This window comes from Natrix helvetica, assembly GCF_964273705.1.
Source record: "Natrix helvetica genome assembly, chromosome: Z".
NCBI classification, from domain to species: Eukaryota; Metazoa; Chordata; class Lepidosauria; order Squamata; family Natricidae; genus Natrix; species Natrix helvetica.
The window spans coordinates 67,059,312-67,086,648 of record NC_138554.1 but is presented as its reverse complement, the minus strand read 5'-3'; the positions used below and the strand labels follow the sequence as shown (position 1 = coordinate 67,086,648).

The 27,337-nt window shown below is 41.9% G+C and overlaps 1 protein-coding gene across 1 annotated transcript in view; it reads left to right on the top strand.

Moving 5' to 3' along the window:
• CNTNAP2 (contactin associated protein 2) overlaps window positions 1-27,337 on the top strand; it is a 1,236,760-nt gene that overhangs the window by 721,874 nt on the left and 487,549 nt on the right. Inside the window, exon 9 of the mRNA XM_081971635.1 lies at window positions 2,953-3,102. Within this exon, the coding sequence (XP_081827761.1) occupies window positions 2,953-3,102 (150 nt within the window). The remainder of the gene's footprint in view (window positions 1-2,952; window positions 3,103-27,337) is intronic.

The window sequence follows — 27,337 nt, the reverse complement described above, 5'->3', positions numbered from 1 at the left end:
TTAGGTTTTCCTCCCATTCCCCTTTGCGTTTCCCCTCACCTTCCCTGGAGGTTCGGCTCCTCGTGGAGCAGTGCTGCCCGGCACCGGCTCCAACAGCAATTGCAGGTCGACCTCCCCACCCGCAGATTGCCCCAGTGAGTCAAGTGCGGGGTTGGCCAGTCGTGGCTAGTCAGGAGAGTGGGTTTTTAGCAATTGGAATGCCCAGAGCCTTGCTTAAAGGGTGCGAAAGCAGTGGCCACTATTCTGGTTCAGCAGGGTGTGGTGGGCGCATTTTAGACCACACAAGGCTGCTGGCATATTTCAAATGGCCCATTTTGGCAGCAGCTATTTCCCTAGACCACCACAATGATAGGAAATCACCACAGAGAGTGACAGATTAGGGCCGGGATGGTGAACCTATGGCACGCGTGCCACAGGTGGCACGTGGAGCCATTTGTCAGGGCATGCAAGGTGTTGCCCTGTCAACTGGCCAGTGCACATGCACACACTGGCCAGCTGAGTTCAGCCTTTTTTAAAACCAATTTTCACCCTCCCCAAGCTCTAGGGGCTTTATAGGAGCTTGGGGAGGGCGAAAAGAGCTTCCCCCACCCACCCACCCACCCTGAGGCAGGGGAGGCTGTTTTCACCCTCCCCAGGTTCCTATAAAGCCTCTGGAGCCTGGGGAGGGCAAAAAAAGCACACAAAAAATGGGGGGAGCACCTCTCATGTGCGCATGTGCACACAACCCCCCTGCGCTCCTCCCTTATGGCATGTGAGCCAAAAAAGGTTCGCCATTGTTGGATTAGGGAATTCCCCTCAGGAGAGCTAGAGATACAGCCCAGCCCAAGCCTCCCTCTTGTCACCAAATGAGGCTTTTAGCACAGGGGCCCAGCGGGTCTCCTGTAGCAGGCTGAGAGACGGGCACAGGCATGCTTATCTGTGAGGATATACAATCTGCTCTCCAACTGCCCAGAACCCAGGCCCTGGTATGCCCTTTAATTGGGCCAACCACATCCATATAATATTTTTCCCTCAGTGGTTGCCTCTGGAATTTAACTGTCCTACCGGCCCTCATAACTGGCTTTTAGTATGGAAGGAGGTCTTGTCCCCATTATAGGATGACCCTCTTGAAGGACCATCCATTCTTCTCCTTGCCAGAAGATGGAAGTTTCCCCCCCAAAAAAAGGGGGGGGAAAGCCAAAGGAAAGTCAAAGACCACAGAGAGAGCAGAACTCAGGAGGCAAAAGGTCCTAGACAGACAGTTCACCAAAGCCCAGAAAGAGGCAGAGAGGTGATCAGTGGCCTTGGCTCAGGTGATGGCAGATCCTCCTCCTTCCAAGATTCCTGCCCAAGCCAGAATCCCCTGCTTAGAAGGGGATCTATAACCAGACAGCAAAGGGTCTGAGATATGGGACCAGGATATGGAAGAGGCCCAACAGTTCTGTATCCCAGAAGAGATGGACAGTCTGGGACCAGCAGGTTCTGCCATCTCCCACAGGGCAAAGGACACTGCCAGCCTTTGTAGGGGTTCTTCCCCTCCTGATATGGTGGCTATAATATCTGAGGCCATTAGGCAGGGAATTGTGGCAGTCCTGCAGCAAAAGGCTTCCTCTAGTTCCAAAAAAACAAAACAAGTGAAACAAGAAGTCAGCTTCTAGAGAGCAGGCTAGAGAGCCTCCTGTTCCCGAAGAGCAACTAGCAGGGTCTTCGGATAGCTTTTCCTCCTCAGGGGAGGAGGAGGATGATCCCCAAAGGGACTCCAAACTCTCTGAGGATGAGGAATCGGATCTGTATCAGACAACATTGCTGGACTTTTCAAACCATCTATGTTCAGGTCTCTCTTGTTAAAGACCCAGAAGATAGCTAATCTTGAAGCGGCCCAAGCCACTAAATCTCCTTCAGGTAAGGCCAGGGACTCGGCGGGTCTTGTTTTCACTGAACCCACACTTCAGAAAGAGGTGGTTTCCTCCCCTCTCCTCCTCTGTTTCTGGACATAGTTCAATGTCAATGGAAGTCCCAGGTTCATTGGTTTAGTGCACACGGCCTTCTCTACACAAGGTTTGCAGGACAGCTACGTGGACATCACCATCATCATTTATTAGGCATTACCGGATTGACAGCTACGCATCGGCTGATGCGGCCTTTGGGAGGAGAGTCTTACAGCAGGTTAGCGTTAGTCAGAGGGTCACGTCCTGGACAGTATCCCACCTGTAGTACTTGGACAGGTTCTGGTATGTCCCATGCATGGATGCTGTCTCCACCAACATAGGAGAATGGATGTTGGCTTATCTGATATGCCTTTTCTCTGGGAAGGTGGAGACAGCATCTAGCCCCACCCTTAGTGGTCCAGACTGGGAGAATGGGAGAGATCGCTCCATTAGTCGCATGCCTGCCTGCATGAGTCTTCGTCAAAAAAGCTGGGTATGGCAGCAGGAAGAGGTGGGACTTAAACTTTGCAGACTCAATTCTATTGGATGGCACATGAGAATAACCCATGCATGGATGCTGTCTCCACCTTCCCAGAGCAAGGGTGTATCAGGTAAGTCAACACCCATTTTCATAGCAGCAGTGACTGCTGTGAGGTTACAATGATGGAAGTTCATATAATGTCTTAAAATCCTAGATGAGGGGAGGAGGGGAGAGGGAAAGGGAAAGGGAGGGGAGGGGAACAGAAGGAAGGAGGATGGAGAGAGAATAGATCACTCTGATTTAGGTTGATAATAGATTTGGAGATTTAGAGAAAGAAATGAATTTTGAATTATTATAGTAGTATATATTGCACACATTCAATTTTCCATAATAAATGAATACATTATATGTATAATTACATATGATCCAGTAGTTTCTGAATATGGTGTAAAACCTCTATCACATCATCTAATATATTAAAAATAATACACTATAGCCCAAAAATAACAAACTAAATAAATCATTTTCTTTCCTCCCTCACCCATCACTCCTTTGTGTTTCTAGGTGCAGGACTCTCTGATGGACAATGGCACGAGGTTCGATTCTTAGCTAAAGAAAATTTTGCAGTTCTCACTATTGATGGTGATGAATCTTCTTCTGTTCGGAGTAACAGTCCTCTGAAAGTTTTGACAGGAGAAAAATATCTGTTTGGAGGTAAAATATCTTTCAAATTATTTTCTTGGAGAACAACATTTTTAAAATAATTTTTAGTAGCCTTGGGGGGGATTTTTCTGGCTAAAGTGCAAGTATTATCACTTCCTGTTAAAATACAGTTCAGCTTCAGAGATTAATTTATAAAACCGTGTTTCTCCAAAAACACAAACCACCCCAATAACAACTCTAGTTTTTTGGGGGGGGCACTAATATTACCCCAACCCAAAAATAAGCCCAGGGGATGGGCATGGCCAGCACGAGTGGTGGCGCAAAGAGAGGAAAACTGTCCGGCTGCAGCTGCAGGCCACTAGCCCCTTGGGGCAGCGCCAATACAACTTTTGCCCTTCTCTTTTGGGCGCAGCGCTTCTGCTTGTTGGGTCACTTCCCTGAAGCGAGCAGCTCCATGGCCAGCTGCTTTGCTTTTTCTCTCTTTGGGAGGCTCACAGGAGGATTTTTGGCAAACGGGAGGAAAGTGGGGAGGTGGCATTTTTCTGCCTGTCATCCATTCCTCAAGCTCAGCACAAACTGAGGGAAGGATGGTAGGCAGGAAAATTCCCACTCCCCATTTTCCTCCTGTTCATCAAAAAGCCTTTCTTCTCTTGCCAACTGATGCTTGGAAGAATAATTCGACCCCTCATCTTTATGGAATCTCCTCAAATACTGGAATATTGCTATCATGTCTTTTCTTTAGACTGGCCATACCCAATTCTTGCAACTGTTCTTCATATGTTTTTGTCTCCAGGCCCTTAATTATCTTGCTCTTCTTTGAACTTTTTCCAAAGTTTCAACATCTTTTTTATAACATGGTAACCAAAACTGGATTCGGTGTTCCAGGTGTGGTCTTACTAAGGAGTTATAAACCTGGTGCTACTATTTCATGTGATTTTGATTCTATGCTTCTGTTTATACAAGCAAGGATTATTAGCTTTTTTGACTGCTGCTGCACACTGCTGGCTCATGTTTAAGTGATCGTCCACTTTGACTCCAAGGTTCCCATCACAATTACTGCTTTTGAGCCAGTTTTTGCCTAATCTGAACTTGTACCTTTGGTTTTTCTTGCCTAGTGTAAAATATTGCGTTACTCCACATTAAATTTCATGTTGTTGGATAGGCTCCATTTTTCAAGTCTGACAGGATCCTTTTGGATCCTGAGTTTGTCTTTTGGGTGTTGACTATTCCTGTCAGCTTAGTGTCATCTGCAAATTTGATGAGTTCCCCTTCTATTCCCTCCTCTAAGTCATTTATGAAGATATTGAAGATTACTATGCCTAAAACAGAACCTTGTGGTACCCCGCTGCTTACTTCCCTCCATGTAGATGTGGTACCATTAAAGACTACTCATTGAGTAAGATTTGTCAGCCAATTACAAATCCATCTGGTGGTGATGCCATCCATCCCACATTTTTCTAGTTTACGAAGAAGTAGGTTGTGACTATTTTGTCGAATGCCTTGCTGAGGTCTAAGTACACTATGTCCACAGCATTTCACTTGTCTACTATTTTATCCCTTAGAATGAAATAAGTTTGGTATGACATGATCTGTTTTTAACAAACCCATGTTGGCTAGTAATCATAACTTTATTTGTTTCTAGATGTTCACAGATCTGGTTTATTATTATTATTATTATTATTATTATTATTATTATTATTATTATTATTATTATGTTAATTTTTGGTGAGATTCACAGCCTTTGGGGCTGGTTGGTAGCTCAACAGCTTGAGTCCTAACCAAGGACCTAGGAACTGTTAAGTTAACATCGGAGGATATAAGTTCTTCCAAGCAGGGTGGTTTTTTGTAGAGTCAGAATGTTCAAGTCAGGTAAATTTAGAATTTCCAAATAACGAGGTAGCCCTTTAGGTATTGTTCCAAGGGCTCCAATTACAATTGGGACAACACACAATTTCTTTTTTCACAGTCGCTCAACTTCAATTTGCAAGTCCTGGTACTTTGTGATTTTTTTCTTGCTGTTTATCTTCAATTTGCGCATCTCCAGGTATTGCAATGTCAATGAACCATTTTTTTTCAATTATTGTTATGTCAGGTGTGTTGTGGGCCAAGTGCCTGTCAGTCTGGATTCTGAAGCCCCACAAGATCTTCAATTTCTAATTCTCTAAAACCTTCTCAACCTGATGTTCCCAGTGGTTTTTGCTGTACTCAAATCCAAACTTTTGGCACAATTTCCAGTGAATGATCTTAGCAACACGGTCATGGCATTGTAGGTAGTCAGTTTGTGAAATTTTGCTGCACCCACTGATCAAGTGGTCGACTGTTTCGTCTTTCTCATTACAGAGGCGACATTTGCTGTTGGTGGTAACATGTTGAATTTTTGCCTTCATGCAGTTTGTGGTAAGGCTTGTTCTTGAGCTGCCAAAATAAAGCCTTCTGTTTCTTTTTTCAGTGCTCCTGTTCTTAACCAGTCCAAGTTAGCTTTTGGTCAGCTTTGCCTTCAATACTTTCAAGTATTGGCTATACATAGCTTTGTTTTTCCAATTTTCAGCTCGCTTCTCAATTACTTCTTTCTTTTATTCAGCTTTTGACTTTAAAAGGCCTCCTTTTTTTATAATTATATATCAGTTGATGATTCCAGCTGAGTAGCATATCACTGGAACTGCCTATGTATTAATGGTTTTAATTATGTTTCCAGCATTCAGCTTTGATTCTAATATTTTGCAGACACTGGCAGCAAATCGTATCAACCATTAGCACCAGTCAATGGCATTTGTAATGCATTTTTGAATGTTCAATTGGCTGAGTTTCATGTTTAATGAATAAAGTAAATAATAATAATAATAATAATAATAATAATAATAATAATAATAATAATAATAATAATAATGATAATGACAATGACAATAACAACAACAACGACAATAATAATAATAATAATAATAATAATAATAATAATAATAATAATAATAATGTATTACTATCATCATCATCATCATTGTCGTTGTTATTGTTATTATTATTGTTATTATTTTCCAGTATTTTCCCAAGTATTGATGTTAGACTGATTGGTCTATAGTTTCCTGGATCTATTTTTTTCCTCTTTTTTGAAGATGGGAACATCATCTCTTTTCCAATCCTCTGGTAGTTCTCTGGAGCACCAGAATTTTTTTTTTAAAGATATGATACAATGGTTCTGAGATTAAAATATTCAAAATATGTATTCATGTGGTATTTCATTTAAACTATTGATTTGTCTGGAAGCAACGTGGAATTATTTTTGAAAATTATTGAAAAGTGACTAAAACCATAATTAAATGTACTTGCCATCCAGTTTAGTTTAAAAAAACTTGTAACAAACATTTTAGTAATAGCCTATCTATGAATATATTGAAACTTGATACATAAATCTCTAGATATTGACTCAGTTCTAAACATAAGGTGTGATTTAAGTGTTGACAAATCCTAATTTTCTTTCCCAATATTACAGTGTTCAGATTTCCATTAATTTTAGCAGCATATAAATATATAAGTTGTTGGAGGTTCTTTTAGATTTTGTGTTCCGTCAAAATAAATATATTTTTATGTTCTTAATAGTTCTATTTTTTTTCAAATGGTAATATGTTATTACTAGTCTTGTTCCCTGTGATTAATTTTTTCAAATTATATAACATCTACTTTACACATATAGGCATAATAACCTAAAATAAATTAGATAATTTATAATACAATGAAATTGTTGGTCAGTTTTACATCAAATCAAACATTTATATTTTTATATTGATTTTTCTACAAAGAATACTCTGGATTGTTCTCGGATAATACCTACGTAATGTAGTGCTTAAGTTCTAAGTAACCCTCCCTCCTATCAAGTGTTTATGTTTACTCATGACAGCCAACAATTAGAAACTTTTCTAAATAAATTCATTTAAAATATATAGAGAGGCTGTGTAATAAAAACATCATTGCTAGAATCAAGCATCAAACAAAATGTGCACCCTCTGTTTATTAAATGATTTCCTAAATAATGGTTTTAAATCAGTCAGAGAAAGGCCATCTGCAAAGATGCCAGACTAGTTGTTGAGTGAGCGTATTCCATAAATAACATGGTATCACAGGGAAAACTTGCTTTTTATTCTTCTAGCCATCAACTTGTACCCACCACAGCTGTGTTATAGAGAAGTGCTGCCTATTGAAATTTAGAATGCAACACTAGAAGAGTCTCACTAAAGACTCAGCATTAAATAAATGTTTTCCACAATTTCAGCACAATTTACACAATAGTGCATTCACCAAGATTTAGATGTTTAAAAAGACAGTAAGGAGAGCATTAGTTCTCCATATATCCCATCAGATATTGGACCTGAAAGATCAAACAAAGGGACAGATACACAGAAGGTAAACTATTAGCAAATGCATCAAGACTGATTGTGTGGACTTATTGAAGCATCATATTTTCTAATTTGGTATAGCTTTCATGAGTCAATTCAAGCCTTAATTATGGCTTTAAATGAGTATGTTTAAATATTTGAAGGGAATAAAAAAGTATATCCAGGACTAAAACTAAAATATAATTAGAATAAATCCTTAAAACAATGGAAAAAAATAAGGCCATACGTTCCACAAATAGAAATGTGTTCATTATAAGGACTTGGTTAAATCTTTCATATTTAACCAGTGTGTCCAGCTGCTCAGACATCATGATCAACATTATGTGTTCCTTTTGTCCTCTTGTGGACACCAATGAGCACTTACTACTTTATTGAATATATAAAAATATATCCCTGTGAAAATATCCACAGGGATTAAAGTAGGATATTTTTGCAGATGTTCTATTTTTGTAAGTTTGGTGTGATTTTTAACCAACTAAATATAGATTTAAAGGTCCCCCCAAACCTTTTCAGAAAGTCTTATTTTTTGTTTGTTTGCTTGTTTCCTACACAGTTCAACTTGAATTTAAAAGATAAGCAGGAAAAATATAATTTCTACTCAGCAGGCTGAAAAAAATGGCAAGAAGATAAAGATGTCTCTGCCTGAATCAGAATTTTTCATTTAAAAACGATTTCAAGGTTACTTTCATTCCAGTGCATTTAGTTCATTTTTATTTTATTATCTCTCATCCATAGAACTAATAAAAACACATATGGGGATTAGTTTTTAAATAGTCTTACAGAAAAGTAATATGCACTTCATTAAAGATAAATTCAAATTCTCTCAGCAGTTATGGCAAACTCTTCTGAGAAACATGTATTTTTGTGGCAGGGAGGATAATGAAAAGCACTCCTCCAAGACAAGTGGTTGTCATACTGAAATATTGCCAGCTTAAGAGTGATCAATTGTAAAATATGAGTTTTATGTGCCAGTTTTCACATTGTGAAATCCAGTATTCTAGTTCTACCTTCGAAATACAATATGGCAGTGATTTAAATAAGAAGCTCATTTTATGTTTTCACAGATGAACATGCATATACACATTGCACGAAGACAAAGAGAGAAAGAGAAAAGACAAATTTGTATGTGTGTGTGCGTGTACATGTTTATATGTGTGTGTGTGGTATTCAGTTGGTTGTATGTGAGTGTGTATGTATATGTGTGTATATGTATGTGTGGGGGGGTATGTATATATGTATGTACACACACACACACACAGATGATATTCAGGTGGTTTGGATCGGTTCACCCAAACCAGTAGCAGAAATCGCAGGTGGGCTCTCATGTGAAACCCACTGCTGTGTGTGTGTGTTTGTGTGCACGCGCACACACACACACACACACACACACACACACACACACACACACACATATATATATATATATATATATATATATATATATATACAGATGAACTATATATTATATTGATTAATATTCTTACTGTACGTATGAATATTCAGAAGTCATGCATTAAATGAGGAAGGAAGTGTTTAGAAGAAAATGGCAACCAGTTTGAACATTTAATGCAATCTATATAATAAACTGACTCTACACACACACACACACACACACACACACACACACACACTGTGTGTGTGTATATGTATGTATATGTGCCAAGACTTTATTAACCTCCATTTACAAAGGCTTAGCTTTTTTATAGTTGTGACACAAGTAATATGACTGCCATAAACCTACAAACATATAGTTAATACAGAGTGGAAGCCAGCAAAAGAATGACAATCAATCAGCATATGTTTATGCTGAGGAATGACAAGAAAAATATTAATATACAATAACTGCAAAAAGGAATTTTTAAAATTGCAAGAAAATCTTAAAACAATTTGTAGATAACATCATTAACATGAGGGAGGTGCTAGATGGCTTCTAATAGAGTAACAGCCTCCTGGTCACATAGCAATTAGAGTGGTTAACAATTGGAAGTATTGATAATTAATAGATTGATTGATTATTTTAATACCATATGTGAGTCAAAAAGAGGGCTCTGAAAATATCTATAGACCCCTCATATCCTGGACTTAAATTCTTTCAACTTCTACCCTCAAAACGACACTATAAGGCACTGCACAAACACCAGAACAACTAAAGGAGTTTTTTCCCCGAATGCCATCACTCTGCTTAACAACTAATTCCCACAACATTGTCAATAATTTGCCAACAATATATTACTATTATTATTCTTTTCCTTCCTAGTATCTATCTCTACCCACTTATGACTATAACCAGTGACGTGCGGTGAGGTTTATGGCTGGTGAGGCTGGTGACATCATCAGGAAGGGGGGGAATGGGACCATGTGTGCTGGAGGCTGAGGCTGCCTCAGCCTCCAGCCCACGTGATCCCATTCCCCGCCTTCCTGAGCGTGCTCCACCGGCTCGCACTCTGCAGTCCTCGAAAGCAACTGGGGAACGACGCGAACCTTCCTGCCTCTGCTGGACTTGCGCAAAGTCCAGCAGAGGCAGGAAGGTTCTCATCGTTCCCCAGTCTCTTTCGTGGCTTCGTCATCCGGGAGCGCTGACACCATTTCTGCCTCCACAGCTCTTTCGTCCACCCGGACCGCCTCAGTGTCACTCTGGCTACATCCGTCCGGCTGCGCCTGGGAGCTGCGGAGGCAGAAATGTTGTCGGCGCTCCCTGGGGAATGACGAGAACCTTCCCACCAGTCGCTTTCGTGGCTTCGTCATCCGGGAGCGCCGACAACATTTCTGCCTCCGCAGCTCCTGGGCGCGGCCGGATGGATATATTATAATATTATAATATTATAATATTTTATATATATATATATATATATATATATATATATATATATATATATATATATATATATATATATATATATATATATATATATATATATATATATATATATATATATATATATATATATATAGTATATAATATTATATACTATTATTTCATGAAGAGAGGTGAAGCTCTGCCTCCCTTGCCTCCCCTGACCGCACGTCCCTGACTATAACCATGTTGTTTGTATCTTTCTATTTATATTGTTTTTATTGTTTCCTAGTACGATTTGATAGCTTATTAGTAACCTTGAATATCACTAAGTGCTGTATCTTTTTATTCTTGATGAATGTATTTTTATTCTCCTTATATATACTGAGAACATATGTACCAAAGACAAATTTCTTGTGTGTCCAATCACACTTGGCCAATAAAGAATTCTCTTCTCTTCTAAAGGTAGATTTTTATCTTGGATTCAGAACAGAAACAAGTTCAGCTTTTATATGGACGACTTACAATATACATTTACCAGTTGCTGTGTTAATAATTAGTATTCCATTTATTTATTTTCTATTTTTATTTTATTAAAAAAAGTTAAAATACAAAACTCCAAAAATCTTTAACAGAAACAAAAGAAAATCCACGAATACATATACATATATTATCCCCTCTGCTTGAATACTGATAAATATATCACAATATTAGTTTCTCATCCCCTGCAAAACAAGCCCAATTTTATTTACAGATTATTAAATTATCATTTATCTAATATGTTAATGACAAAATAGTTAACATATAAAACAATAATAAAAAGCAAGATTAAAATTACAAAACCCTTTGTTAACAAACTGCTATTGTAATCAACTCATAAAAAATTTACAATGGCTTTTTATTTATCCAAATTGTCCCAATAGTTAACATTGATTTTTCCCGGAACAAATATCCACATTTTTATTTATTTATTTGTCAATATGTACAAGGTAACGGATATTAGTATAGTCATGGACATTTTCACATGAGATTGGTACAAATAAATGGATATAAATAAATATAACATGGCCATGAACACATAAAATGAGTACATATCAATGGGCACGCTGGTGCACGCCCCCCTAGGGACCTTTTAGGAAACATGTGAGGTCCACGGTGGACAGTTTAAGGTTGAAGATATGAACTAACAATGGAATCAGGTAGAGCTTTCCAGACATTGACCACTCTATTCCTGAAGTCGTATTTTCTGCAATCAAGTTTGGAGCGGTTTACTTTGAGTTTGTATCTATTGTTTGCCCGAGTATTATTGCGGTTGAAGTTGAAGTAGTCGTTTACAGGTAGGATGTTATAGCAGATAATTTTGTGTACTATGCTTAGGTCAGAAAATAGGCAGTGTTGTTCGAGGTTGTCCAGGCCTAAAATTTCAAGCCTAGTGGCATAAGGTATTTTATTGTGAGTTAAATACGCCTCTTGTGAAATATCTCTGGACCCTGTCTATTGTATTAATGTCTGATATACAGTGTGGATACCAGGGAGGTGAGCAGTATTCGAGGATTGGTCTAGCAAAGGTTTTGTATGCCCTAAGTAGCAGTATAGTGTTACCAGAGAAAAAAATTCGTAAAATAAGGTTGACAACTCTTAATGGCGATGTTGCCAAAACATTTGTTACTTATCAACTATTGTCTGGTTAAATATAATAAAGCTATTTTCTAAAGAGTCCAAATGAATCTGTTTTCCAGTTAAGTATGATTAATCATACTTAATACAATTAATTCTCTTAGGGAAAACCAATTTATCACTTCTTCAGTTTTTTGCTGTTGTAAAAGAATGAAGGCTTGATTTTCAGGAATCTACTTGGTTAGTCCTAAGTTTGTAAGATCTTTCAATTCCCACTAAATCTTCTACTTTCAAATCTGATTTTTGTGAATCTGATTTATCTACAGTTATTATATCTAAATATAAGGTGACCAGATGTCTCGCTTTTGGCGGGACAGTCCCGATTTTTAACAATTTGTCCCGCGTCCTGCAGCATTTTTAAAAAGTCCTGATTTTTGGAAAGAATGCACGACAAGCTAGGGAACGGCATGAGCCATATTCCTCTGGGTGGCGATGGAGCTGAGGCCAAGCCGGGCATCGTGGTCTTCATGTGGCAGCAGCGGCAATGGCTTTTGCCCCTTCCAAGAAACCGGCTCCAGTGGAAGCGGTGGCGGCACGCGTGCGCCTCCCAAGCGGAGCCGTGGTGCGGCTAAGATGAGGCAGAGGTGGCAGCGCACAGATCCCGCGGGGAAGTGACGCTGGTGGCTCCTGTCCATCGGTCCCCCCACCTGGCAGTCCAAGGAGCGGGGCTTCCCCGGGGCCCCCGATCACACTGGGCGCTCAAGCAGTGCTTCCCCCGTGGCTCTGGCCAGGATAGGCACGCGCGCAGGGACAGGCAGGAAGAACCTCGGCCGGCTGGGCTGGAATGGCTCACCTTACCTGGTGCGCTGCAGAACAGGCGAGCTGGTGATGTGCACCCCGCCTCCCCGCCCTGGCTGCAGGCTGTCCGCGATGCTGCTTCGCTCGCTCGGTGGCCCCCGAGAGGCAGAAGCCTGGCGCTGGCCTGCCTTTTGTCCCCCGCCGCCTCCGCCCACTGGCTGTGAGCACTCTGCCAGGCGGCTCCCCCCACTCCATGCCTCCTTTCTGTTTGTTTTGTCTCTGGGTCTGCAGAGGGAGGGAGGGAGAGCAGAGCGGCAGGCGAGGCGGCCGCCTCTCCACTCGCCAAGCGCCATGGGGAGAGAAAGTGCCGGGCGGGCAGCAGCCACGGTGGAGACCGAGTCTCGCTCTTGGCTGTGCCCCCTCCAAGCGTCCTCCCTCCCTCCCGGTCAATGGTGTCCTGCTTTACCAATGTTAAAATCTGGTCACCTTACCTAAATAGTTTTCACAATATTGTTGTTTCATCAAACTTTTTTAAAAAAGCTTTCAGCTAGAGATTGTATGTTACCAAATGGGCTTTTTTCAGATATTAGTCCCATTTGCTTGTCTGTAATCTGATACATTGTTGCTCTATGTAACTTAACAACAGTAGGTAAGAGAACAAAGAAATAGAGAACATTGAAATAATATTCCTCAGAGTTAAAAAATAGAAGCAGGGAAAATATTTTCAGGATATTTTGATCCAAAATTGAAAGAAAAATTTAAAAAATAAGCTATGAATATTTGCAAATTAATAAAATACAAAATTCCTGTAGTGAGAGTCCAATATAGATATAAACCAAGTAAAAACCCTTTCACCACCCAGTAATATGCCCATGATTTCCTTACAGAAAAGCAAAAGTTATTCAAAGCAACAACATAAATCAAAGAAAAAAGGGGGGAAAATACAGATGAGATCCAGCGGGGGGGGGGGGGGTAAAAATAGATCAGCATTCAACCAGCCAGTCAACTTTTAAAGACAAAGTGCAGAAATGCTTAAGAAAATGAATTGTCAAGAGGAAAGATGGATGACTGGTGACTTTCCAACTGCTCCCACAGAGAACTGCAACATTCAACATTTCTCTTCATGATGAGGTCTGCCATTCCTAATTGCTCCCATTAAAATCTAGGGAGCAGGATTGCCAAAAAACCAGCTTTGCCAACGAAGTCAGTAGATTGTTGACAGGAGAGGAAAAAAAAGTCCCTACATTTGAGTAGCCATCTTAGTGGCCTTAGTACTCCATTTGTTAATATAGAAGTTGAACAGTCTACCTATCCCTGTAATTGCCTCCAGAGTTGTCATCATGAAATAGAATCAAAGGTCAAACTTTGTTAAGGCTACATAGAAGACATCTTTCTGTTAACTAGTATTTCTCAGCTAAGTAATGTTGAAACCTGAAGGTGACTTGGGTCTGAATGAAAATGTTTTCAGATATTTGTATATATAGTTCTAATGTATAATTTACTGACCGTTCCTCTTGAGCAATATTAATATTAAATATTAATTCATGCATTAAAATGTGTTCATTAAAATTGCTTCATGCTAACAATAACTTTTAATCTGTCTAATATACATATATTTATGATTTAAACATATAAACAGAAAAGTATTTTGTTAAAATAGTACTTAACCAATAGTTATTTTGAAGACTTTTTTGACTGTTCAGAGATTCCTTTGACTGGAAAAGTAAGATATAAAAGTGAAACTTAATGTTAACTTTCTCCCATGGATAATTTTCTTCAATTATGTAGCTTATTTAGACTGTTTCTATTTTTAGCAGACTTGTACCATATGTACTATAACCTGCTCCCCAAAATAACTGTATAAATGGCATATTTAAAATATTAGAAAGTTTTTGCTCTGGGCAAATTTTGTAGTGGTGCATTCTGATGTTTGTGTAGTATACGCAAACAACATTGTATTGTCGCTTGGTCCATTCTTTATGAACATCTTTTATAGATTTACTAGATGGTGAGTTATGTGACTGTTCGTGTGTATCAAATCCTTGCAAGTCAACTGATTTCAACAGGAATCTTTAAAATATTTCTGTCAAATTAACCAACACATATAAACTAAGGATTTCCTCAGTTTTATGCTTTCCTGATCTGAAAAATGTGAAGTGCCAAACAAATTTATGTAAGTATATTTTGTTAACATAAAATCTCATAACTTCAAAGATGTCTTTGTATGTCTTTGAAATTTTAGTTCTTCAGAGATGTAGCAAGATGTACCTTGAAAGCTAAAAATATATGAGAATATTTGTAACTGCTCATCTCCATCTATTGTTTACCCAACAAATCCAATTTATTTCTTTGTAATTATTACATAATCCTTTACAGCTTGGGGTTCTTAGTAGAACTCTAAATGAGCGGTCATTGAGGGTTCAATGCAATGGTTCAATCAATACAATAATACAATACAATAGTAGAGTTGGAAGGGACCTTGGAGGTCTTCTAGTCCAACCCCCTGCTTAGGCAGGAAACCCTATACCGTTTCAGACAGATGGCTATCCAACATCTTCTTAAACACTTCCAGTGTTGGGGCATTCACAACTTCTGGAGGCAAGCTGTTCCACTGATTAATTGTTCTAACTGTCAGGAAATTTATCCTCAGTTCTAAGTTGCTTCTCTCCTTGATTAGTTTCCACCCATTGCTTCTTGTTCTACACTCAGGTGCCTTGGAGAATAGTTTGACTCCCTCTTCTTTGTGGCAACCCCTGAGATATTGAAACAAATAATAAACAGATAATAAATAAATCAAATAATTTAATAACCAGTTCTCTGCCCTAATGACCAGTTGGGTAGGTGTGACTGGATGGTCATGTGACTGGAGGGGCATGGCCAACTAGACATCACTCACATTGGGGAAGGGACACTGGCCCGTTCACCTGAGCTACCCGTTTCAGCCACTTGCTGTCCCCACTCCCCACTCGAAGGAGCTCCCCAGATTCCTCTTCTTCACTGCACACCCAAGGACAGAGACAACCTGTCTCCTCCTCCAATCCTTGCAGGGTTATGTCAGGGTCATGCCTTCATTTCCATAACTTTAAATTGGAATGTTTTAATAGATGAAACAAAAACCTGATCCTGTTCAAATGAATTCTTTTATTATATGGATAATCACCACATTTGTGTTAAGAGTTGCAATACAGTGCTTTACGTTGCTAGGAGGCTGGCCAGGTTTGAGGAAGCCCAGGTGAAGAACACATCTGCATGTCAAATTATAATCATCTCCATTCCTCCACCATGCCTAAACATTGAGCTTCCTCCATGCAATCCTCCCCACCCCTCACCTCCTGCTCCGGGCTCAGCAGTGCCTGCTGGTAGGGCTGCAGCACAGCATCCAGCCCGGTGCGGAAGGCATGCAAGTAGATTTCCAGCAGGGAGGCCAGGAGCTCCTGTAAAGAGCAAAGCAAGGCAGTGACTCCCCACAGGGCACCCACAGGTTGCCACCCCTCCCCTGGAAGGGTGCACCTGCAGCAAGATAGTGGGCAGTGGCGGCTGGGTGTGCTCAGCAAACTGCTCAATGAACTAGTGCAGGCTAATGTGGAATGTGCCCAGGTAGCAGACACAGGCCAGGAGTGCAGCCTCGCTCAGGGACATGAACAATGGTAGTTCTGGGAATAACTGAGGGGAGGAGGAGGAGGAGGAGGAGGAGGAGGAGGAGGAGGAGGAGGAGGAGGAGGAGGAGGAGGAGGAGGAGGGGTGCCGGGGCGGGCTCATGGAGGGAGAGCCACCCCCTCGCCCCACCATCTCCAGGCCACTGCCCCTGAAGAGGCCATCTGGGTAGCCACGCACTGCCAGTAGCAGCTTATGGTTCTGCACAGGGATCGAGCCTCAGTTTTTCTTCACAGGAGATCCAATGATGAGTGAAGCCCTTGTCTGCCAAGGAGCCTGACTGAGGCTTCGCTTGCCATCTGCTGAGGTGCCTGGACTCCCAGTGATGAGATGGGATCCCTCTGGCGCTTCGCTTTGCTTCCTGTTTAGTAGCTCCAGCCCATCCCTCAGGCGTATTAGAGTTGCCTTGGTTTTTTTTCTCCACGGATGATGCTTGCTTGGAGGGGGTGAGAGGTCTGATTAGAGGAGCAACAAGATGCTGAGATGGCCTCAAGAGAGGCTGTGCGAAGCAAGAAGTGGCTGGGAAGGGAGGAGCAAGCTGTGAGGTGGGGCCGGGTGTGACAATTCAACCAGTTCACAAAAAGTTAGCTATCAGTTCAGCCGAAGCAGTGCAAACCAGCTGAATCCCATCACTGGTGCAATTACTTGAATATTTGCTTCTTAGAATATAAATATATTATATATTTATATTTTTCTTCTTAGAATATAAATATAAATCAGTTCTGACTCTATTAAGATGTTTGATTTAACTCATTGGATAACTTTTAGTGCTGTTACCTAGCTCATTGTGATAACTGTGGTCAATGTGATGAAAAAAAATGAGATGAAGCCTCATGAGTATTGTCTTAAGCTCCTCCAAAAATGTGCAATACAAATGTATTAAATAAAGAAAATGTAAATTGTTACCACACTCCACTTTATGGAACTTCAGTGTAACTGTCAAAGTATATCAGTGATTTTACGGATTGATGGGAATTGAAATACCCTCAAAATGTTAATGGAAAGTAAAAAAAAAGAAGGAAAGAAGAAAACTTCAAGGGAAATTGAGGTCTTGAACTTTCCTTGTATTGTTGTAGTTAGAATTCAGTTTGAAATTCTGGTGACACTTATATCTTATGTCTATATCTCTGATATGTATTAATTTCCAATTCTTTTAATAATTTTATTTCCTTCTTATTATTACAATTAGCTAGAAAGAGAACTTTTGCTAATTGTAAAATCTAGATTTCTTCCCTGTTTTGTGTACCACCATACAATTACTTTATTTCACATTTTAATTTGGAAGATCATTTTTGTTCTAAGTAGAATATGATTACATGAAAATGAAATAAGTATTTCCAATATGTCCAGCAACCTATATTTAGCTCAAGATGAAAAGTATAGTAGGATCTATTGTGACTAATTTTTCCTATGGCTCACATAACTCTGAGCCAAAAAGTAATTCTTTCTTACTATACATGTAAAAATATTCTTGCTTTCTCTCTTGTGCTTTAAATGGTCTTCCTGTAGCAAATTCAGAGATAGTCTTAAGAAATTTTAAATATGGAGGAAATATCATGTATTGAATTATGTGAATTATGAAAATTCATAATTCATTCTATCAGTATAAGAATTTATTATCCTAAGCAATTCCCTGCATTTAATTAACTCCTATTTCCAAAAACAAAGATTAAGTGGCCTCTTCCCAATGAAACCTCTAGAGAACTTTGCTTTTACCGCATTTGCAGTTGTGTTCATAAAAAAAATATGAGCAAGAGCTTCAGAGCAAAACCGAGACCATTAACCTCAATAGCAACTGTTGGATATTTAGACATGGGAGCTTTTACAAAGCTTTTTATGCTTACACCAACCATTCTTTTATCTTCTCATTTATCATGGAAACATCTCTCAACTTTACTGATGCCTGTATTTAGTTATGGTTATCCTTATTCCTTTTAAGTTTAAAAATAGTTTAATCGGATGTAGATATTCTTCTGCTATCAAATAGTAGTTTTATTAAATTATGTTCAGTATATACTTTTCTGAAAGTTGTACTGAATATATAAAGACTTAGAAATATACTTGGGATTACAGAGCATAATTAACAATTAGTTATATTTATAACTCATTGTAATATTTAAAATTCTGGAGAGTATCTATCTATCATCTATCTATCTATCTATCTATCTATCTATCTATCTATCATCTATCTATCTATTATCTATCTATCATCTATCTATCTATCTATCTATCTATCTATCTATCTATCTATCTATCTATCTATCTATCTATCTATCTATCTATCTATCTATCATCTATCCAATTTATAAAGCTGCCCAACTCAACATTTTTTCAGAATGCTTTATGGCTAAAGAATCTAAAATATTCTGTCTAAAAATGAAGAGAATAAATAGAAGAATGGATCTACACATGATAGGGAAAACTATATAACTTAGTCAAGGAGAACAATGCATGTCAGATTGACATAGTATTAAACTATCCAAAGCTTGGGGGTGAAGCTAATGAGGCTTGTTAAGTCAGAGACCTCTGAATCTTCAGGATGAAAGATGCCACATAAGGAAGTGCACTTCCTAACTCTCATCAGGTGACATTACTTAATAGAGTACACCTGCTCTGTCAGATTTCAAAAGAAAAAAAATATTCTGTCATGAAGAGTGTTGGAATGCATGTTAGAAAATATTTTGTATTGCAACAACCACAGAACTATTCAGTCACTAGATGGCAGCGTTTAGCATCTATGGCTATAAAATATGGTTCCTTTATGTTCTGAGGAGAGTTTCCTGTGACAGTTGAAACCATTATGCAGCAAGGCCCATGGTGACTGTACACTGTACACTTTGTTTGATATTTATATGCCATATAACCATCTTCTGCTACCAATCTGTATAGCTATATAAAAATTCTCTGCTACCATTTCTGTATAATAAAATAATTTATAACAAAGAGCTTCATAAATAATAAACAGCAGTTGTTAACCGGAAGTTCATGTTGCAACGCTTCTTATGGGCGTGACTGAGGTCATATAAATATCATGATACAAGTATTGAAAGCCATTGAGAAATCAAGAAAATGAATAGGATCACTCCAACCTCTATCTAAACTCCCACAGAGGTCATCAAAAAGTGCAAGCAATGCTATACTATATTATACTTTAACCTGAAATCTGATTGAAAATGTCCAGATAATTTATTTCCTATGGCTCTCTGGAGCTGTATTTTGAACATCTTCCCTGCTACTCTGATTATGTGCTGAGTAAAGTTCTTAAAAATAGATTATGAACCATCCACAAAGCCTGAAGTCTGGGCAATTTCTTTTCAGAATTATGGGATTCAACATTTCAATGAAGGCTTATCCACCCTCTCAACAATGAACTTACTATTGCTTTGATTCAAACACTAATTTCCTCCTAAGAAGCCATAAGCAATCAAAAAGGAATATGGACTGAACACATAGGAAACTGGATTAATAGTCATAACCAGTGACGTGCGGTCAGTAGAGGCAAGGGAGGCAGGGCCTCACCTCTCTTCATGGAATAATAGTATATAATATTATATACTATATATAATATTATATACATCCGTCCGGCCGCGCCCGGGAGACGCGGAGGGAGAAATGTTGTCGGCGCCTCCAGATGACGAACCAGTCGCTTGCTTTCGTCATCGGGAGGCCGACAACATTTCTGCCTCCGCGTCTCCCGGGCGCGGATGGACGAAGGTAGCCAGAATGGCGCCAAAGCAATCCGGCGAGCGAGCGAGGCAGCGAGATCTTCGGTCACTCGTCCACCGGACTGCTTCCGCATCTCCCGGGCGCGGATGGACGAAGGTAGCCAGAATGGCGCCGAAGCAGTCCGGCGAGCGAGCGAGCGAGGCAGCGAGATCTTCGGTCACTCGTCCACCGGACTGCCTTGGCGCCATTCTGGCTACCTTCGTCCATCCGCGCCCGGGAGATGCGGAAGTAGTCCGGTGGACGAATGACCGAAGATCTCGCTGCCTCGCTCGCTCGCTCGCCGGACTGCTTCGGCGCCATTCTGGCTACCTTCGTCCATCCGCGCCCGGGAGACGTGGAGGCAGAAATGTTATCGGCCTCCCGATGACGAAAGCAAGCGACTGGTTCGTCATCTGGAGGCGCCGACAACATTTCTCCCTCCGCGTCTCCCGGGCGCGGATGGACGAAGGTAGCCAGAATGGCGCCGAAGCAGTCCGGCGAGCGAGCGAGTGAGGCAGCGAGCGAGGCAGCGAGATCTTCGGTCACTCGTCCACCGGACTGCTTCCGCATCTCCCGGGCGCGGATGGATGAAGGTAGCCAGAATGGCGCCGAAGCAGTCCGGCGAGCGAGCGAGCGACGCAGCCTGATCTTCGGTCGCTTCCAGAGCCGGAGCGGGATGGAGCAGCCATCGCCTTGGAAGTGAGTCGCGCGGATGGAGCTTTGGGGCTGAGGAGAGAGGCAGGGACGGAGGGAGTTGGGGGAGAGGAGCCGCCCCCCTCACCCCCCAGGCAATGGGGAAAGCTTTCCCGAAATGGGGGGGGTGTCGCGGGAAATAAAAAGGGCGCGCGCTGGGGGGGACGAAGGAGGCTTTGGCGTGCCTTAGAGGCGGGCGGGCAAGCAACGAAAGGAGCAGCGAGGGCGGGCGGTGGCTGCAGGCGGCAAGGCTTGAGCGGGGTGAAAGGGACTGGTGCCGGTGGAGGAAGTAATGCTACGCCGCGGTCCCCTTAATGTTCACTCAGGAAGGCGGAGAACGAGACCACGTGGTCTGCACACGTGGTCTGCACACGTGGTCCCATTCCCCACCTTCCTGATGACGTCACCAGCCTCCCCAGCCATAACCCTCACCGCACGTCACTGGTCATAACAATCCAGTCCATTTTCCTAGGAGCCACAGAATCAAGCCATTCCTAAAAAGATAAGGTTGAACCTTAGCTCAACAAGACTTATCCAGTTGAATACAAGCCAGAACAACGTTAACCTACAGCATAACATCAAAATAGCAATATACTAAAAGCAATATTTATTAATTAGACCAGGGGTTCTGGAGAACTGGTAGTGGAAATTTTGAATAGTTTGGAGAACGGGCAAATACTACCTCTGGCTGGCCCCAGAGTGGGGTGGGAATGGAGATTTTGCAATACCTTTCCCCCAGGAGTGGGGAAGGAATGGGGATTTTCCCCTGGAGTGGGGTGGGAATGGAGATTTTGCAGTAGCCTTCCCCTGCCATGCCCACCAAGCCACACCCACAGAACTGGTAGTAAAAAAATTTGAATTTCACCACTGAATCAGACTATTTTTCCAGGATCACAGGACACTCAACCACTTACAAAATAAGAATGTACAATACATATAAAACATAAACATAGAACATGGCATGTAAACATTTTTCATAGTAGTCTGAAAAAGCTCAGCTGTCGGGGTAATAATCCCTTCTCTGTTGCAGTCTCAACTCTCACGAACAGCATCCCCCAAGAGATCAGGAGAGCATGCTTTCTCCTTGGGTATTGGAAAGCTATGAGAACTAGCTTTACTTCCAGGACTGGGGTTGATGTTTGTTATTTATTTAATGTTACCTACATTGTTTTGGAGATTTTGTTAGAACATTTTGGTTCAGATTGCCAGTTAATTTAATATATTTAGTTGTTTTTAAAGTCTTTTTCAGTCATTTTGGGCACTGCCCATGTTAGATTGGGTAATGGATAGGCACACACAGGCTTAACGGCAACAGCAGCTCTTTATTATAACACAACAAGTAAGAACAATCCAGTGAAGGCTGAGTCTGACAGCAGCCCTTTTACAAATGCGCTTTGACAGGTGCGTAGGGAATGGCTGCTGCTTTGGATTTGGCCTTCTTGCAGACAGCACAATCCAAAAACACCTTACCCCCCTTTAGATCCAAACCTTTTGCAAACTCCGGCATTTTCCTAAGAACACGGAAACTGGCGTGCCCCAATCTTCTATGCCACTTGTGGATACACCCGGAATGCAAAGGTTTACCAGTTAGTGAATTTTCAACATTAACAGTTTTATGAGGAACCTCAGGCTTGCTCTGAGCAACCTGCTTCCTTATTTTCTGTTTGTTGGTTTTAGGATCCTTTGGAGTAGCTACAGGATCTCTCACTGGAGCATCTCTCTCTGGCCCTGTGCCCTCCTCTTTTGGAGTTTGTATACTTGTCTGTGCTTGCGGTTTAGGCTTTGGTTTTATGTAATAAACACCACCAATTAGCATGGTCTCAGCAACAATATCTCTATTTTTAACTATGTAACTTGCTTTTTCGAGGTGGTGAACCTGGAACTTTAACATTATAGGCAAGTGACTCTGACTAAGCAAATTACTAGTTGCTGTAGGTATGTAATAAACATCAGGGATGAATGCATCACACTCTTCAACATAAACAGTTCCTTTTCCCATGACCTTACAAGGATGATTGGAGAAAGAATAAAGTTCACGTAATTCAGGTTCAGGCTCGTGCATCTCTGTGAAGATTTCCTTTCTTCATGCAACGTAACATGCAATGCTGCACCACTGTCCAAAGTCCACAGAAGCCGTCTGTCGTACTTGGATCAGGTTGTGGATCGTTGGTTAGGGCCAATACGAGTGGAGCTTGTGGATCACACCTTGGACCACTACGACCTTGTCTTCCGCCTCTACCTCTGCCTCTGGAGTCTGTTCCTCTGGGCTGATATGTGACGGGAGCTGGAACTTGTTGGGGACAATCCCAGGTGTCATGTCCCACACGGTTACAGATGTAGCATCTAGGCATCCTTGGAGCATAGGCTCTTCCTCGGAAGGGACGTCTCACTGGAGCTCTCGACGCGGGCAGTCCTCGCAAATGCGGTATGGCTAAAATGAAAGCTTCCTCCTCAATTAAGAGCCTGCAAATATTGTTGACTGTGCGTTGAGCAATAGGCACATGGTTAATCTTTGCAATGGCATCTTTTCATTCATAATTCAATGAGTTAATGATAATGCTGATCATTTGAACATCATCAATAAAATGGCCTCTTTCTCCCAATTCTTTTCTCATTCCTTTCAGTTTGGTTAAATGTCCACCAATTTGTTCACCAGGTTTCAATCTCGAACCATGGAACTCAGACATGAGCAAACATGAAGATTCGATTGAAACGGGCCTGTAGCAATTTTCCAATTGGGCCAAATTTGTTGGGTTGTTACATCAGGCGGAAAAGTAACCTGCATTTCTGGATCCATGGACATCAATAATGTTGTGCAAGCCTTAGTTTCTAAGTCTTTTATTGCAGGAGTCCATGGCTGGGCAGGAGGATTAAACACCATACAATGGGTACCTTCTCTGCAAAGCAAAAGTGAAACCTCACTGACCCAGGCTTTATAATTCTGTCCCGACATTTTTAGTTTTGACTCACCAGTCAATGGAGCGACAGAAAATACCTGTTGAGGAATGTGCATTTGAAATGCTTGCTGTGCAGATAGAAATGCTTGTTGTTGCACCTGTGGTCACTGTAATCTAACAGCTGGGGCTGGGGCTTGAGCAGGAATAAAAGCATGGCTTGTTGGAGGCTGCATTAAGTACTGTTTTGCTCCGTCTGAGGAGGCTCCAACACCACCAGGGGGTGCTGAAAATTGGGCCTGTGGAGGCACTTGTTGCATTGCAGCCTGAATATCTGAGTAATCTAATGACATGTGTGAAAGAGTCTGTTGCAATGATTAGAATTGGTCCTGAATTTTAACATGCATATCAACTCTCTGTAGTAAATTATTTCTGTCAGGAGATGGTGCTATGTTTTCAGCTTTTGGCTGTAATATTTCTGCCTGCGTGGCATGTGCAATTGGAGAACAAAGGAGATCATGTGGCAATTGTGACGTGTGCACAGCTCTCTGTTCTGATTTGCCTGACACAATATCCTCCAGGGGGTGTGTCTTAGGCTTTGGAGAAGAAGGCAAGATGGCGTTTTCAGAAATTTGAAAAGCATGAGAATCCATCTTCTCTGACTTGAGTATGGAACAAACCTTTTTGGCCTGGAATAGCTAACGTTCATAATATTCTATTTGATCATGATAGCTTTCCATAGCTTGCTCAGAGGTTCGGAGAGAATTATACATTTCTCCCTCTGTGTGGGAGTGAAATTTCTCCGGCTGTGAAAGCTTTGGCCTGACACCGAGTATTTCAAAATCTCTAAGAAGTGTTTGGGAGCATGCATAATTAGGAGGATATGTTACTGACCTCAGTCGGAATACGTCACCTTCAGAAGCAGCCCTATCTTCTTCAGATCTGTGTAAGATCTGTGTTTCTCCCACAGCAGATTCTTCACCCGGTCCGGTTGCATCAAGAGTTGTAAATCTTTGTAAAATGCTTTTCTTTTCTTCATCGGAGAGACTAAAGCCATCAGAATGCCTTGCATAAAGTTCTTTTGGTTTCTTTTCTTCTTTGGCATCTTAGAAGCGATTTAAATCAGCGTTCCTCGGTCGCTAGATAAATCATTCTGTCTTAATTAGCCTAGGCATTTATCTTCAAAAATAACAAGCAAGGAAAAGCCATAAATTAACCATCTTCTCTGCTACCATGTGTCAGGGTGTGAATTCCGCCCTGGAATTAATTAGTATTGATCTTGGCATATCCTTGAAGCATATTTTTGAAATAAGTAAAATAAACCCGAGGCATAATCTAAGAAAAACATTTTAATGTAAATAAAGTAAAAATACAAACTTACTAACTAATAATCACATCTTGGCAGAGCTCCTGTCTGCCTTGGCATACAGACAAAGGAAGAAGTAAAGAAGGTATGGAATGTAATGACATGCGCAGTAAATCATTGCTGATAAGAGACAGTTCATTCTGCCATATAACTCAGAATGTAGGCACAGCTGGCAAACCAAATAAACACATTGACACTGTTAGCAGAAATCAGCTGTACTTTTGCTTACTGTTACTGGCAGCAGCCTGGCCATGTCCCTGTACCGGTACGGTCCCCTGGCCTGCCCCCGCTCTCTCTCCCCCCCACCGCCCACCCAGTTGCCGCTCTCTCGCCCTGCCCATCCGCACCATGCTTGCTCCGCCCACCCACTTCCTTTGCCCACCTAGCCAGCAGGACTGCAGCCAGCTGGCCGCAGGGGCGGTGGTGGCAAACAGTAAGTGAAGTGAGCACCGGCCAGCTCCCTGCCTCCTTCTTCCGTGAGCATGGCTTGAGAGAAATCGGGGAGAGAGGGAAGAGAAGGTTGTCCCTAGCAGAAGCTCGGCTTTCTCCTCCCTCTCTCCCTCTGATTTCTCTCTGGCCATGCTTGTGGAGGAAGGAGGTAGGGATGGTGGCGCCAGCACTTGCTTCACTTATCGCTTGTCACTGCCACCCTGTGGCCTGCTGGCTGCAGCCCTGCCTGCCCTGCTTAGCTGAATGGCTGATCAGGAATGCATTGAGGGGGTGAGCGCCAGCCAACATCCTTGCCTCATTCCTCTGCAAGCTGAAGCAGTGGGGAAACAGAGGCTTCATTGTCAGCCTCCCAGCTGATTCAACCCCCCTTATGCACCTCACGTCATGGCAAGCAGTGTGTGTGTGATGTCCCAGAACTGTGCTGCGCTGTGGGGTTCTACTGCATAGCCGTGCCTGAGAGCAGCAGTGGCAACAGCAGTGGCAGAGCACACTCTGCCTTCAGGGGGCCGTTCCCCCAGCCGAATCAACTCCGGCGGTACCAACGGGCAGCAGGAGAAGGAAGAAAGTGCTCCAGGAAGGCAGGAAGTGCACATGTGCAGCAGTCCCAGGACATCTGCCTGGCACCTGTTCTCCTGAAGCACTTTCTTCCTTCTCCCACCATCGAAATAAAGAATATCCCACTTTCCATTGGTGCCACCATGGTTGATTGGCTGGGGGAACGGCCCCCGAAGGCAGGGTGTGCTCTGCTGCTGCAGCTGCTGCTGGTGGGTGCATCCACATGGAGGAAGTCATGTGAGCATGGAATCGCGCAATGGAAATTCCAGCCACCCACAGGGAAGAGCGACCTAGCGTGAAGTCCTTTCCATCAGTCGGCATGCCTCCTGGGCTCTATTGTGTTCCTGTTGGGTGACCAGGAGAGGGTGGGATGGGAGCTAATTTCCTGGGCTCAACTCCAAGACCGTTGTGGGTAAAATGAGCCACCTCTGCTGTCACTGACATAGAGGAGATTAGGATCTTCCCTAACATCCCCACATGGCTCTGGCACAATAAAACTGGCTGGTGGCTGGGAAGCCACCATTCCCAGCGCTCTGACAGGCAGGTCGGTCCATGAACCGGAGCTGCCACTGAGGCTGGGAATGGACGCGCCTGCTCACCAGAGGCACGTCCGATGAAATCAGAGTGAAAACCCTCACTCACTGGCCCCAACAATGGGAACTGATGCGCTTGCTTGCACATGCTTTCCGTGGCATGCCCAACATCTTCAGACACCCACCAGGTCACCTGCTGAGCAACAGCAAAATTGGGTTTCGGCAAAAGGGAAAAAAAGCTGTTTGAAATTAGCCCTGTCTGCTTCTCAGCTAAAAAGGCAGGAACTGCAGCCAGAAAATAACAGGACGACTAACCATATTCGGTTAACCCCCAGAGCAGGAAGAGGCTGAATTGGGGGCTCTGTGAGTTGGTCTGTAGGACACAGATAGCTGTGATCATAGGATTTGTTGGGCATCGGTTTTAGTTCATAGTTTTAGTTCATATGTCTACCAATATAACTGGAAGGGATGTGTTTGAGAGAAGGAGGGGGAGAGAAAGAATAAGAGAGAAAGGAAGAGAAAGGAAGGGAGAGAGAAAGAAAGAAAGTGGAAGAGAGAGACAAAAGAAAGAAAGAAAGGAGAGAAAGAAAAAGAAAGAAAAAAAGAAAGAAAGAGAAAGAAGGAAAAAGAAAGAAAGAAAAAAGAGGGAGACAAGGAAGGAAGGAAGGAAGGAAGGAAGGAAGGAAAAGAGAGAGAGAGAAAAAAAAGAGAGACAGATAGAAAGAGAAAGAGAGGGAAAGAATGAAAGAGAAAGAAAGAGAGAGAGAGAAGAAAAGAAAGAAAAGAAAGAAACAGATAGATAGAGACACAAGGAAGGAGGGAAGGGAGGGAAGGAGGAA